The sequence below is a fragment of the Quercus robur genome, chromosome 3, assembly GCF_932294415.1.
Source record: "Quercus robur chromosome 3, dhQueRobu3.1, whole genome shotgun sequence".
NCBI lineage: Eukaryota > Viridiplantae > Streptophyta > Magnoliopsida > Fagales > Fagaceae > Quercus > Quercus robur.
This window is the reverse complement of record NC_065536.1, coordinates 65,738,247-65,752,481: the sequence shown is the minus strand read 5'-3', so window position 1 is coordinate 65,752,481 and position 14,235 is coordinate 65,738,247. Positions and strand designations below refer to the sequence as shown.

Genomic DNA, 14,235 nt, shown 5'->3' with positions numbered 1-14,235 from the left:
AAACAATACCTGCACAATAAACATAGAAGACCTAATAGAGAGCACCGGTGTGGTGTCAGCCAAATACCCTTCAAAGGTCAAGTTAGAATTTCTCACAACTCTAGAGTGCTAGAGTGGGTTAATTAAGCGTACTTGTTTTCTGAGGGTCTTTGGGTTTTTATAGTAGTGTAGAATCAAACTCTTATGCTTGCGCAACAAGTCTTTTCCATATAGGGAAGATCCTCATTAATGGGCGTATTTTCCAGAATCTTCTTCCTATTAGAATTCTATTCATGTTGGGATTCTATAGGCTAGGGTTAATCGTGAGTCGCAAGTTGTTTCCATTTAAGATTATTTGGAGACCACATAATCACCAAGTTAGTGCCACGTGGCCCTTTAGTCCATCCACCCCGGTCCGTTCATACCAGATTTGTCCACTTTCAGCCCACCTATCCTGATCTGTTAAGCCCATCCAAATGGACCCATCATCTATAAACTCTGATCCGTCACCTCAATATTCTTCCTCTTCACTATATATTACTTTGTATTTGTGTATTTCAATAAGTATTACTGTTTTCTCAAAAAAAAAAAAAAAAAAAAATAGGGATGTTTATCCCACATCGGTTATGTGTATTAGAATTTCAGTCCTTATAACTCTAGGCTACTATTACAAAGGTTAGACTATTTTGTAGTGGTACTCTGATTATGTAATGTATTATAAGCCTGTTTAAAAAACTCTATATATTACTTTCGTGTTTGTGTTTTCCTAAAAAAAAAAAAAACCATTGGACTCTCTAGTGCACAAAAGCAAGGTTCCACTTGGAAGCAAAGCAGAGTTGTTTCTCAAAGCATCTTTGTTAAAGAAACTAACAAAACTGGCCGCATATGACTCCCTAATTTTCTATCAATACTGTGTTACTTAAGAAGGTGACATTTGTCAACGAAGCATCTCATTTTTTACACAAACGGCCTCTTCTCCCTAAGCATAATGGAAGTTGATCAAATGGATTGAAACGGACCAAAATGAACAAAAATGGACCTAAGTGGAAATGAATGGACTAAAGTGATCGAATGAATCAAAATGAACCAAAGTAGACCAAAGTAAATCGAATGGACTGAAGTGAATTTAATACAGAATGAAAAGTTGCACCTAAGGTAAAATTTTAAGTAGAGGCTCTTTGTAGTAAAATCGGCAATAACTTCAATGATATGTTGTACTTTGGAAAATTTTGTTGCCAAGTGAGTTCCAAAACCTCTTCCTAAAACTCTTAATGCATTGTGAGTTGAGGGGGTTCTTTTTTATTTATTTTTTTGATAGGACATTGTGAGTTAAGTTATTCATGCATTTAACTTTCTTTTGATCTTTCCTCCCTGTATTCTTCCACACATTCTAATTCTTTATCAATATTACATTAAAAAAGCAATATAATTGTCAATAAAACAACTCTTTTTACCATAGTTTTAAAAACCAAAAACTAGGTACCAATCTGATTTGATAAAAAGCTCCAAAATCAATCAAAACAGGTAAAAAATTAGGATCAAAACTAGTTCTTTGACAGTACCGGTTTTTAAAACTATGTTTTTTACCCAAAACTCTCCTTTTAAAAGCATCATTGAAATGAACTGAATGGACTAAAGTGGACGAAAATAGACCGAATTGGACCAAATGGATCGTAGTGACTAAATGAACCTCACCGAAGGGACAGAAGTGGATTTATAATTATAAGCTTTCATTTGGGTTTAATTGAGAAAATAACAATATGACATGTTTGCTCTTTTCCAAAATATTAAGGGGGAAATTACTTGATTTTAAAGTTTAAGGAGGAATTGTGAGCTACCACTAACATAAAAAGATGAAATATGTTTTAATCCTAAGTTTTTGTTTGTGTGTGTGTATGTGTGTGTAAAATTATGTGCTTTTACTTAAAATGGTGCATAAATAAAGGAAAAAAAAAAAAGCAAAAACAAAAACAAAAAAAAACAAAAACAAAATACAAAAATTCAACCCAAGAAAACTGTATGTGAAACAGTGAATTTTGGTTCAACAAAAATTGACTGATAAAAAAAAACTCTAAAAACACAAAGAATGACACAATATTTTCATAATACCTTTATAACTTTGTTATATCTTATTTTGACTTGTAAAGAAATGACACATTAGCGCAATTGTGAAAATATTATGACGACAACAAGATGTCTTAACATTTTCACAAAAGAAATGCTATGTCCACAACAATTTCATTACAAATCATAAGTAGTAAGTTGTTATGTGTTGCTATTGGTGGGGAAAAAAATAATTTCATTGGTAAGTTTAAATTAGAATAACAATTTACCACCTAAGATTTGTTATAAAAATATTGTGAAAAATGTTGTGGATGTAGTAGTTTTTTTTTTCACAATACCTTTGTTTTTAGTTGTAATTGATTCCAGTATGATATTTTATTATTTTATTTTGATATATAAAGAATTAGCACCTCAATAATTGTGAAAATATTGTGGTAATTTGTTGTGTTAATATTTTTTTATTGTTATTGTAGGGACACGATTCTCAAACGGCCCAACGATTACGTTGGGCTCGCACGTGAAGGATCCCTCACAATAAAATTTGTAGAGAGTGGGCTTGAAAGGCTAGCGCTTGGTCACAGGGCGTTGGTCCAAACTGGATTTTAGGGAACTCAGATAAGAAAAGGCTTCAGCCTGGATATCCAAGCCCCACGGCTTTATAACTTGAGGGATTGGGCCCCTCAGATCAGGTCCGAGGAGTACTAATGTTTTTCTCCTGTTATCCGGCGGTGGATTTTTGTTGGTGGTGTACATATATTATCCGGACATTCTCATTCCTGGAGTTTTTCTCAGGAAGCGAGATGGGATCTTTTTCTTTGTTACCTTACGTTTTCTTTTATACTAGCCTACGTTCGTTGTCCTTCGTCCACGTGTAGGGTCGACTTTTCCAGGACAGATATTTGTCCCGTCAATCTAATCCCGAAATGGTTGGAGATGGTCAATAAAGCCTAAGAATCCGGTTTTGTCAGGTGCAATGTCATATCAATGAAGGGTATTAAGGACTATTTCCCCGAGATATTTTCTGATCTTTTAAGTTTGCATGTATGCCACTTTCATCAATGAGACTTTGGGTCTGCCGAGGACTAAGCTGTCCTCGGCTGTATCTTCGGGCCACTTTGGGCTTACTATTTTTGAGCTTGGGCCCTGGCCTCCTTCAGTTTGGGGCCTGTGGACTCCCCATAAGCGAGCGGGCCGAGCCCACAAACTATTGTGCCCCACATTAGCCCCTCAAAACCCTACTGTCCAATGTCTTGGTTGGAAAGGTGGGTTTTGGTAATATCAAGCCTTTATTGCGGTTCATTCAATTCAGCCCTTGATCAACGTTGGCGACTCTTCACCTCCCCGAGGAATGCGTCGGTCTACAAGACGTTTCCCTCAATTTGCGCACGTTGCCATTATGTCGTTTGGTTATCTGAAGCGTGCCTTTAATATCTTCCCATTTACGAGACCTCCCAGATCTAACGGTTACTGATGGCGTGGGAGAACGAAACGGCGCGTTCTTCTTTATAGATTTCCCTGGGGATCTGAATGTGGTATATACCCTTTTCTTCGTTCCCTATATATAAAGAGAGAAGACAAAAGGCGATTTTCTCATATCTGAATCCCTCAGGCCCTTCTCAGAGTTTACTTCTTCCATCTGGTTATTCCCTATCCAATAATACATCCACCATAGTAGTCAGCCATGAATAAACCCTTCCTCTCCCAGAAACGCCATGTCCTAACAAAACTTGAGATGGCTCAGTCAGGGCAGGGATGGCGGAGACTCAAGATTTGCCTCCCCATTCTTTTAGCCAAAATCCGAAGCAGGGACTCGTCACATCCCACTTTCGGTGTGACTGAGTCGAAAACCTCCATTATCATCTCCACCCGCTCTCTCATGAGCATACCTAATATGGCTCCAGTGTGCTAAGAGTTAGGATTGAGGCAGGGACTAAATGCCCTTGCTTCTTCCTCTCTTTGTTCACTGGCGCCATCCTTTGATTCCCCTTCTCCCTCTTTTGCTCATTTCTTTTTCTTTTCATCTCTTCTCTCTTCTTTTCCTCCTTCTTACTCATGTCCTCCATCTTCTTCATTCATCTCCTCCATCTTCTGCTCATGTCCTCCATCTTCTTTTTCCTTTGCGCTCCTTGCTGACAAGAGCTTGCTGAAGTGCTTCCATGTGTTCCAATTCTTCTTCCTTCTCCTTCTCCTTCATCTTTTTCTAAAGAAGGTTCTTCTCCTGATATAAGCAGTATTGAGGCAGAGATTGGAGAGACGTTGAAGGCGAGTTTAAAAGACACTTGACCGTTTACTGATCTGTATTGCGGATGCTATTGTTGCTTTAGCAATTCTTTTTTTTTTTTTTTTTTTGTATAGGCTTGTTTAAGCCCTTCTTTGTACGTTGTAATAATTTTTTTTATATTAATAAAAGTTATTGTTATTTTACTTCGCATGTCTTGTTTATATGTTTTAATAAATTTGCAAACACTGCTCAGCACAATAGTATAGCATTTGAATCAATGACAACTAAGGCCAAAATATTTGCTAATAAAAAGACGCCGCCATAACTTTAACAGAATTACTTGATATAGCAATGCCGACCAGGGAGGGATGACACTTACCTCAAAATTAACCAAGATGAGGACTGAGTATTCGATACGGTGTAAGGAATAACTATCCGAGGACATGTCATCCGTAAAACGAACAGTTTCCTTAGGCTATTGAATAGGGGGTCATTTTGCCATCTTAACATACTGGCCTTAACATTTTACAGTATTTGAGCCGAGGACTTTCCCGTCCGAGTACTTGATTTCCCAAAAGGCCTGAGTCCGAGGACTTCGCACAGCCTGGGTTTTGTTTAGGACTTATGCTTTTTCTTTTAGGTACTTGGTTTCCCCCATAGGCTTGAGTCCGAGGACCATGCAAGTCCTAGGTTCTGTCCAAGACTTATGTTTTTTCTTCTTTTATGTTCCTGGTTTCCCCTTATGCTTGAGTCCGAGGACCATGCAAGTCCTAGGTTCTGTCCAAGACTTATGTTTTTTCTCAGTAGTTGGTTTCCCCATAGGCTTGAGTCCGAGGACCATGCAAGTCCTAGGTTCTGTCCAAGACTCTTTGAGTTCAAATTCTCCCTTTCATCGGGTATTTCCCGAGGCGCCGAGCAGGGGTTGTCCTTGGCAACTTCTATTTTTCGGCGTGGGCCACAGTCCCTGGGCCCTCACGCAAAGCGGGCCTGGGCCGCGAATTCAATTACCCCACGAATTAAGAGATATTTCTGCAACCTCTGGCCACGCAGTACTCTCTGACGTCCCAATGATCGAGGTGCGCCTTTACGAGGCTTCTTTAATCTTGTGGTTGCAGTTGACGTTGGAAGTTGAGCCAGAACCATTTTGTCCGTAGCGTTCCTTAGGACGCCGCGTGAGTTGACTGCCACCACCTTGTCTTTTCAAATAAATAAGAGGGAGAGAGAGTTGCTTTATATACGCACCAATCCTTTAGTTTTCTCCCACATCATAAATCCCATATCCGGTGCTATCCTCCCTTAGCATAACATGTTTAAGGCGAGGGTTGGGAAGAAAGAACTCTCTCCGCCGCAGAAGCACCGTGTCCTCATGAGACTCAAAATGGTAAGGTATGGGCATAGGAAGCATAAGTTCAGGAGAATACTCCATCTCGACCGAGGGGAAAGGGTGTTTCTCCCCCTTTTAGTCAAAATCCGAAGCAGGTCCTGTTCATGCCAGAATCTTGGCGTGTCAGAAGAAAGATTCTCCGCCATCAGTGCCTCTGCCTTGTGGCAGGAAAATATTTAGAGAAAGCCCCTCAACTTCCAACTCCCTGCACCTGTCCTTCAGCGGTGTCAGGCCCAAGTTGGGTCTCTTTTGCTGTTTGAGTTGTGGGCATGTGAAAGCATTGAGGAAGAACAAGGTCTTGGAGCTGTAGCCAACCTCTCCTCTGATCTACTTCCCCGGCTTTATCTTATTCTCTTGTATCCTCCTTTCTTTTTGGTTATGTAGTGAGCTTGGACACAAACTGATTCCAGCTTTTTATTGTACGCTGTACTATTTCTTTGTTTTAGTAAAAATGGAAATTTCTTTACTTGTTTTGAATACTGTTCCTTTGACAACACTACTTTGTGAATGGGTGTGCCCTATGTGTGTGTTTCTTCAAGAATATTTAGAGCAAAATAGCTTGAAAAATATATTTAGAGCAAAATAGCTTGAAACATGATCTAACTAACTCCAATTTACCAATACTACCAGGTATTATATCGATAATTCATAGTAAATCAAACTTAGGAAACTAACCGGGATAACAGTTGAATATTCTGTGATAAGCGCGTGAATACCGTCCAAGGCTGATAATCTCTAAATAATCCATCCGAGCAGTCGACTGGGAAGCAGGGAACTCCGATTGTGCTTCTGTGTACTTGGTTTCCCCATAGACTTGGGTCCGAGGACCATACAAGGCCTTGGTTCTGTCCAAAACTTGTGAGATATCTTTTTTGTACTTGGTTTCCCCATAGGCTTGGGTCCGAGGACCATACAAGGCCTTGGTTCTGTCCAAAACTTGTAAGATATCTTTTTTGGTACTTGGTTTCCCCATAGGCTTGGGTCCGAGGACCGTACAAGGCCTTGGTTCTGTCCAAAACTTGTAAGATATCTTTTCTGTACTTGGTTTCCCCATAGGCTTGGGTCCGAGGACCGTACAAGGCCTTGGTTCTGTCCAAAACTTGTACGATTTCTTTTCTGTACTTGGTTTCCCCATAGGCTTGGGTCCGAGGACCATGCAAGGCCTTGGTTCTGTCCAAAACTTGTAAGATTTCTTTTTTGTACTTAGTTTCCCCATAGGCTTGGGTCCGAGGACCATGCAAGGCCTTGGTTCTGTCCAAAACTTGTACGATTTCTTTTCTGTACTTGGTTTCCCCATAGGCTTGGGTCCGAGGACCATGCAAGGCCTTGGTTCTGTCCAAAACTTGTAAGATTTCTTTTCTGTACTTGGTTTCCCCATAGGCTTGGGTCCGAGGACCATGCAAGGCCTTGGTTCTGTCCAAAACTTGTAAGATTTCTTTTCTGTACTTGGTTTCCCCATAGGCTTGGGTCCGAGGACCATGCAAGGCCTTGGTTCTGTCCAAAACTTGTAAGATTTCTTTTCTGTACTTGGTTTCCCCATAGGCTTGGGTCCGAGGACCATGCAAGGCCTTGGTTCTGTCCAAAACTTGTAAGATTTCTTTTCTGTACTTGGTTTCCCCATAGGCTTGGGTCCGAGGACCATGCAAGGCCTTGGTTCTGTCCAAAACTTGTAAGATTTCTTTTCTGTACTTGGTTTCCCCATAGGCTTGGGTCCGAGGACCATGCAAGGCCTTGGTTCTGTCCAAAACTTGTAAGATTTCTTTTCTGTACTTGGTTTCCCCATAGGCTTGGGTCCGAGGACCATGCAAGGCCTTGGTTCTGTCCAAAACTTGTACGATTTCTTTTCTGTACTTGGTTTCCCCATAGGCTTGGGTCCGAGGACCATGCAAGGCCTTGGTTCTGCCCAAAACTTGTAAGATTTCTTTTCTGTACTTGGTTTCCCCATAGGCTTGGGTCCGAGGACCATGCAAGGCCTTGGTTCTGTCCAAAACTTGTAAGATATCTTTTCTGTACTTGGTTTCCCCATAGGCTTGGGTCCGAGGACCATGCAAGGCCTTGGTTCTGTCCAAAACTTGTACGATTTCTTTTCTGTACTTGGTTTCCCCATAGGCTTGGGTCCGAGGACCATGCAAGGCCTTGGTTCTGTCCAAAACTTGTAAGATTTCTTTTCTGTACTTGGTTTCCCCATAGGCTTGGGTCCGAGGACCATGCAAGGCCTTGGTTCTGTCCAAAACTTGTAAGATATCTTTTCTGTACTTGGTTTCCCCATAGGCTTGGGTCCGAGGACCATGCAAGACCTTGGTTCTGTCCAAAACTTGTAAGATATTTTTTTAAGTAGTTTTTTCTCTATACTTATTTATTTTTTGAAGGTTAGCCCCTAGGCCAGGGAGGGGAGAGTTGGCTTGAGGCCGGAAGCCCCTAGAGCTGCCCGCGCCGTTAGCAGTGCAAGGCGTAGCCCCTAGCAGAAGCTTATGTCAGAGCAACAACTGCACATCGCCGGAGATGGGAAAAACTCGCGAATCTCTGCTTGCTAGAGAGCTGACTCATGCGCCACCCGTGCCATCGCGCAAGCCTTCCCACAGACGGCGCCAATTGTAGGGACACGATTCTCAAACGGCCCAACGATTACGTTGAGCTCGCACGTGAAGGATCCCTCACAATAAAATTTGTAGAGAGTGGGCTTGAAAGGCTAGCGCTTGGTCACAGGGCGTTGGTCCAAACCGGATTTTAGGGAACTCAGATAAGAAAAGGCTTCAGCCTGGATATCCAAGCCCCACGGCTTTATAACTTGAGGGATTGGGCCCCTCGGATCAGGTCCGAGGAGCACTAATGTTTTTCTCCGGTTATCCGGCGGTGGATTTTTGTTGGTGGTGTACATATATTATCCGGACATTCTCATTCCTGGAGTTTTTCTCAGGAAGCGAGATGGGATCTTTTTCTTTGTTACCTTACGTTTTCTTTTATACTAGCCTACGTTCGTTGTCCTTCGTCCACGTGTAGGGTCGACTTTTCCAGGACAGATATTTGTTCCGTCAGTCTAATCCCGAAATGGTTAGAGATGGTCAATAAAGCCTAAGAATCCAGTTTTGTCAGGTGCAATGTCATATCAATGAAGGGTATTAAGGACTATTTCCCCGAGATATTTTCTGATCTTTTAAGTTTGCATGTATGCCACTTTCATCAATGAGACTTTGGGTCTGCCGAGGACTAAGCTGTCCTCGGCTGTATCTTCGGGCCACTTTGGGCTTACTATTTTTGAGCCTGGGCCCTGGCCTCCTTCAGTTTGGGGCCTGTGGACTCCCCATAAGCGAGCGGGCCGAGCCCACAAACTATTGTGCCCCACAGTTATAATATAAGCAAGTTCAACTGATGATATTACCACACACACACACAAAAAAAAAAAAAAAAAAAAAAAAAAAAAAAAAAAAAAAGGAGAAGAAGGCAAGTGTAATAGTTGAGATTGAACAACTCTTCTTAAACCAAAACACTCTATCACTATCACCACATATAAATATTTAAAAAAGGCAAAACTAAAATGAGCAAGAAAACTGGTATGAATGGTGATATGTTTAAAAAAAAAAAAAAAAAGAAGGCTAGCTCCCATGAAACGGTGAGTTTATGCTCATCAAAGGCCAAAAATATGGTAGAAATGTCTCTACTCTATATCAAGTTTTGTTTTGTTAAATTATGACTTTTTACTTTTTCAAAACAAAGCAAACCAAAGCACGGTAGATATAAGAATCGACACTTTTTATATAATTAATAGAAATAGAAATAGATATGGTATTGGTGTATATAATACCATTTCCTTCGAACATTCTTTTAAAAATTAAAAATTAAAAACCTTAAATAAAAATGAATAAAAAAATTCTAGCAAAACTTTTTCATAACATCATAAGATCTTTAGCTAGATATGTGGTTGGGATTATGCAGAAAGAAGAAAAAAAAAAAATCTAGTAATACAAATTATTACACAATTTTTTTCCCATAATTGTGATGTAGCAACGTGTGAAAGGTGAAGGAGAAAATAGGGGATGCTTAAGTGATAGTCAACTTCTCACTCAATGTTGTCATGTAGATATTACGAAAAAAAAGTTGTCGGTATAGTTTGTAGTCCGAAACGACCCCTTCAAAAATATCATTCATAAATGAAACGAGTGTAGCTGTGAGGGAACACGCTAAGTCACAGCCTCCTTTATATACACCAACAGATCAGTTCAAATTTTCATTATCTTCTTATCTCCAACAACTGTTTACAAAGCAAACCCTCTTCCAATTCATTCAGATTCTCTCACAAACACAATGAACTTTCTTTCAGATCTTCAGAAGAAATCCAACAGTTCTTCTGAGACTAACCAGCCTGAAGAAAAGAACAGTTCTTCTGAGACTCGCCACCCTGAAGAAAAGGCTGATCAAAACCAAAACCAAAACCAAAGCCAAAACCAACACCAACACCACCAACCATCAAACGCTGAGCTCATGGCCAGTGGCAAGGTGTTGGCTGGGGCAGGCCAAACCACTGTTAGCCAGGGAGCTGGCAAAGTTGACAAGGCCAGGACAGCAGGAGCAGCAAGTGATCTTTTGGAAGCTGGCTCTAACTATGGAAAGTTGGAAGAAAAGAGCTACGGCAAGTATGTGGAAAAGGCTGAGACTTATCTCGACCAATATGGCAACCCCTCCTCCCAATCCCAATCCCATTCCACCACCACCGCCACCACCCCTCCTAGCCACTCCTCCACTCCTTCCACCACCACAGACTCAGAACCACACTCAGCTGCTGGTGGGGGCTACGTGAAGATGGCTCAAGGTTTCTTGAAGAAATGAGCATTTGAATTCTAATTTCCCAACTGCTTATGCTTTGCAGTTTCTTAATTTTGTGTATCTTTAATATTATGACACCCTTGTTTCTGTGTGTGTGTTTTTTTTTTTTTTTTAAATCTTGTGTTGTATGTTCTATAGTATGTTTGTTCTCTGTTTAGCTTTTAGATTGTAAAGTGGCTGAAGCAGACTTAGATCTACTCTGTCAAGAAATTAAGAATAAAATTTGTGCAATTTGCTATAGCTTATAGCCTAAAAATCCAATATGTATCTTTACTCTCTAGCTCTTATCTCAAATTGCACTGTATTGGATGATCTAGCCTAGGACATGTATCCATTAATTTTTCTCTTTTTTGGAGGGTACATGTAGCCTGACTACTTATCTACGTGTGACTACTTATCTGCTTGTTGACTCGAGCATGAGAAATATTTCACACAATGTTCACACTTTCATGTTATTTGTCTGAATTTTAGATGCGATAGAACGTGGACATGATATGAAATGGTTGGATACTTGGATGTAAAACAATGAAAACCATTTTACAACACATTGAAATGGTATCTGGGGTGCTATCGCTGGCAACCAAAAATAAAACCTATACTCCTAAAAATATATGTAGTAGTAAGGATCGTTCCCACGGAGAGTATCTAGCCTAGTTTTATGCTACGTGAAACAAGGAGGGGTGGAGTATAATGAAAACAATTTTAAGAAAGAAAAAAAACAACTAAGGAACAATTCAAATTAAAGTATCGAAATTAATCAAAAGAACAAACTTTAGTCTAAGTCAACATCCACCATCGGAATTTTACAACTGATCATCAATGCAAGTATATATCAATTCACACTTTGAATATTCACTGTTGGAACAATTTTCCTATCTCTCCTTAGCAAGGTTTTGAAACCCAAACCGTTCAATGAACCGTAAAAGGGTGAGGTTCAAGGTTTTTAAGGTTGGACCGAGGTCGAACCATGATGATGTCATAATTAATTTAATAATTATTTAAAATATAAATAAATATATTAAATTAGTAAAAATTGAAAAATTACATTAAAAAATCCAAATAAATATAGAGATCTAATAAAAATTTCACATTAAATTAATTTATGAAACCCAATAAAAAATTTAATAGACATTTTCCCTTGAAATTATTATTTTTTTATAAAAAAAAAAAAAGCAGTAACTTGAATGGTGGGGGACATTAGCGTGTATAATATTATATATCTTTTTTGTTGTAGATGTATATAATATTGTGTGTATTTGTTTAATCTTATAGTTTAAATCTTACATTTACCAAACAATCTTATAATGTAAAACAATAAATAAATTTAATAAATTAATGTACGAATTGGTGGATTTGTACTTTGTAGATTTAAGAATTAGACTAATAACTAAATAAATAAATTAACTAAGAAACAAGTCAACAACACGTAGGAGGTGAGGAGGTCCAGAACTTATTTTTCAGTCTCGTGAGGCGTGCAAGCTTTAAGTAAAAAAAAAATCCCAAAAATTCACAACCATAAATCAACCGTCTGGTACCCAGAGCTTTCAAATCTCACTTTTATCTCTTCTCTTATTAACATCCTCTTCTCAAATCCTTCTTTTCTCTCTTGAAACACCCAAAGTTAGGCTAGTTCAAATCTCAGTTTTTCAATTTTTGCCAGCCGCACGGTAGCCTTTCAGCTTTTGCCAATCAATGGTAGCCATCAACAGCCAACAAAGAGTCTACTCGCAGCAAAACGACTAGGTCCTTTCTTTTAATCCTTGTTCTCGGCGTCCTCTTTCATCTTCTTCTTCTTCTTCTCTAACTTTTCTTTTCTTTTCTTTTCTTTTTGAAAGAGTTTACGCCTGAACCGTGAGACCCGTTCACGGTTCTCAAACCTAGCCGATTCGACCGAGGTTCGCACGGTCCACTGGATTTTTTGTGTAGAACGGGTTTTGGAAGTTAAAGAACCATCTCAAGGAGCGGTTCCCGGTTAACCCGGTCAGACCGTACGGTCCGGTCCGGGTTTCAAAACCATGCTCCTTAGTCGTAGTTAATTAGAAAACAAGCGATCTAATAAACCCTTAACTACTAAACAACCCAAGACAAGCGCTAAAGGTTTAATCTAGTAGCAGCCTTAAGACTTAGAGAGATTAATGAAACTAAACAACACAAACACAAGCGGTTGCATTCAATTTAGTTGAGCATTCTTCCTAAGATCTAATAATTTCTAACGCAGCAAATCATTAAATCTTGGTTGCTTCACAAGTTAGAGAGATCAAACAATTACAGATTTGATATCTAACCTAGCAGTAGATTGCAACGAACAATAAACTAGTAGGCCTCATAGTAATTAAACGAGACAATCATGAAAATAGGCACAGAAGAACATCCGATATGCAAAGTATAAATTGAACAATAAAAACAAATTAGATCTCACAGTTTTATTGATTCCGAGGTTTCAGTTTCCTTCGACCAAGTATAAAAGTTTAGCCAAGTAGGGCCATGATGAAAACTCAAAGGAAAAAATCAGAGAAGAGGGGAGAGAGAGGCATGTATGTCCAATTCTGATTTCTCCTCCCCTTTTTATATGTTAATTCCCCCTTTCCCAAGCCTACAAAATCTCCTAAAAATATTCTCAATAATAATGTCCAAATCTAACTAATTAAGGAAAAATATTAAAAATAAAACAAAGTCCTAATATAACTAGGAAAGTGGTGTTTTTCAGCTGGAAATTTCGTGCACCAGATCTAGAAGCTTCTGAAAATAAACCCCATCAGATCTGCGTATTAGAATTGCAGGCAAAGGAACATTCCAGAACGTCAGCAATGCAGGTGCAGCAACTTCAAGCCTGATTTCAACCTTGATGCAGCCCATATCTCTCAAAACATGAAAGTTGTAGAGCATTGTCTTGGTATTCCATAGCATCTTGAATCATCTCAATCGGAGCTTGGATGAGAGAGTTATGCCCAGGTTACGAAGCGATATCAAAGCTGTCTAGAATCGCCCAATTAGCTACGTTTTGCACTTAACATCTCCATTTGCATCCTAAATCAAAATATAAGAATAATAAGTATATTTAGGCACCAAATAAATATAAAATACTAAACATTAAGGGAGAAAAATATGACAATTTGCATTCTCATCAGTATCATTTGTGTGGGTAATTCTTATATGCTCCCAGCAGAGCACTTAAGTTTTATCACATTGTGTTTACTGTTTACACATCAATCACATATCAAAATAAAATTTTTTATTATTCTTTTGGAAAATATACAAAATCTCCTACAGTTTTCCCATAAAACATGTAACTATCCTAAAAATTAGTGTAACACTTAATCCTTGGCGGCAGGGGCGGAGCTACATGTTAGGGTGGGGGGGCCATGGCCCCCCCAAAAATTTTGAAATTTTTTTTTTACTATATAGAAATATTTAACATTTTAATAATTAGCCCTCAAAAATGGGACTTGGCCCCCTCAATTATTTGAGTTAGTTCAATAATGTTATTAAAAAAAATTGTCCAATTTATCTAGTAGTTATAGAGAACATATTGTTTCTCAAATTCATTTTTTATGGTAAAATGTGTTCTCGTATTTTTTAAAGTTTTGGATCATTTATGTCTTTGAACACTTTATTAATTCAATTGAAATTTTTTTACTCACAACAGTAGACAATTTGGTAACTTATATTGAAAATGAAAATTGTAAAGATTTCACTATGGAAGATGGTGAAAGATTAATTTAATTCTATGAAACATTTAATTTTAAGGATTCATTATGAAAAATAC

General features: G+C 38.8%; 1 protein-coding gene across 1 annotated transcript in view; it reads left to right on the top strand.

The window, feature by feature from the left end:
• Positions 1-10,725, top strand: part of LOC126718952 (nodulin-related protein 2-like) — a 56,242-nt gene extending 45,517 nt beyond the window's left edge. Inside the window, exon 2 of the mRNA XM_050421374.1 lies at positions 10,301-10,725. Within this exon, the coding sequence (XP_050277331.1) occupies positions 10,301-10,472 (172 nt within the window). The 3' untranslated portion in view covers positions 10,473-10,725. The remainder of the gene's footprint in view (positions 1-10,300) is intronic.
• The last annotated feature ends 3,510 nt before the right edge of the window (positions 10,726-14,235 follow it).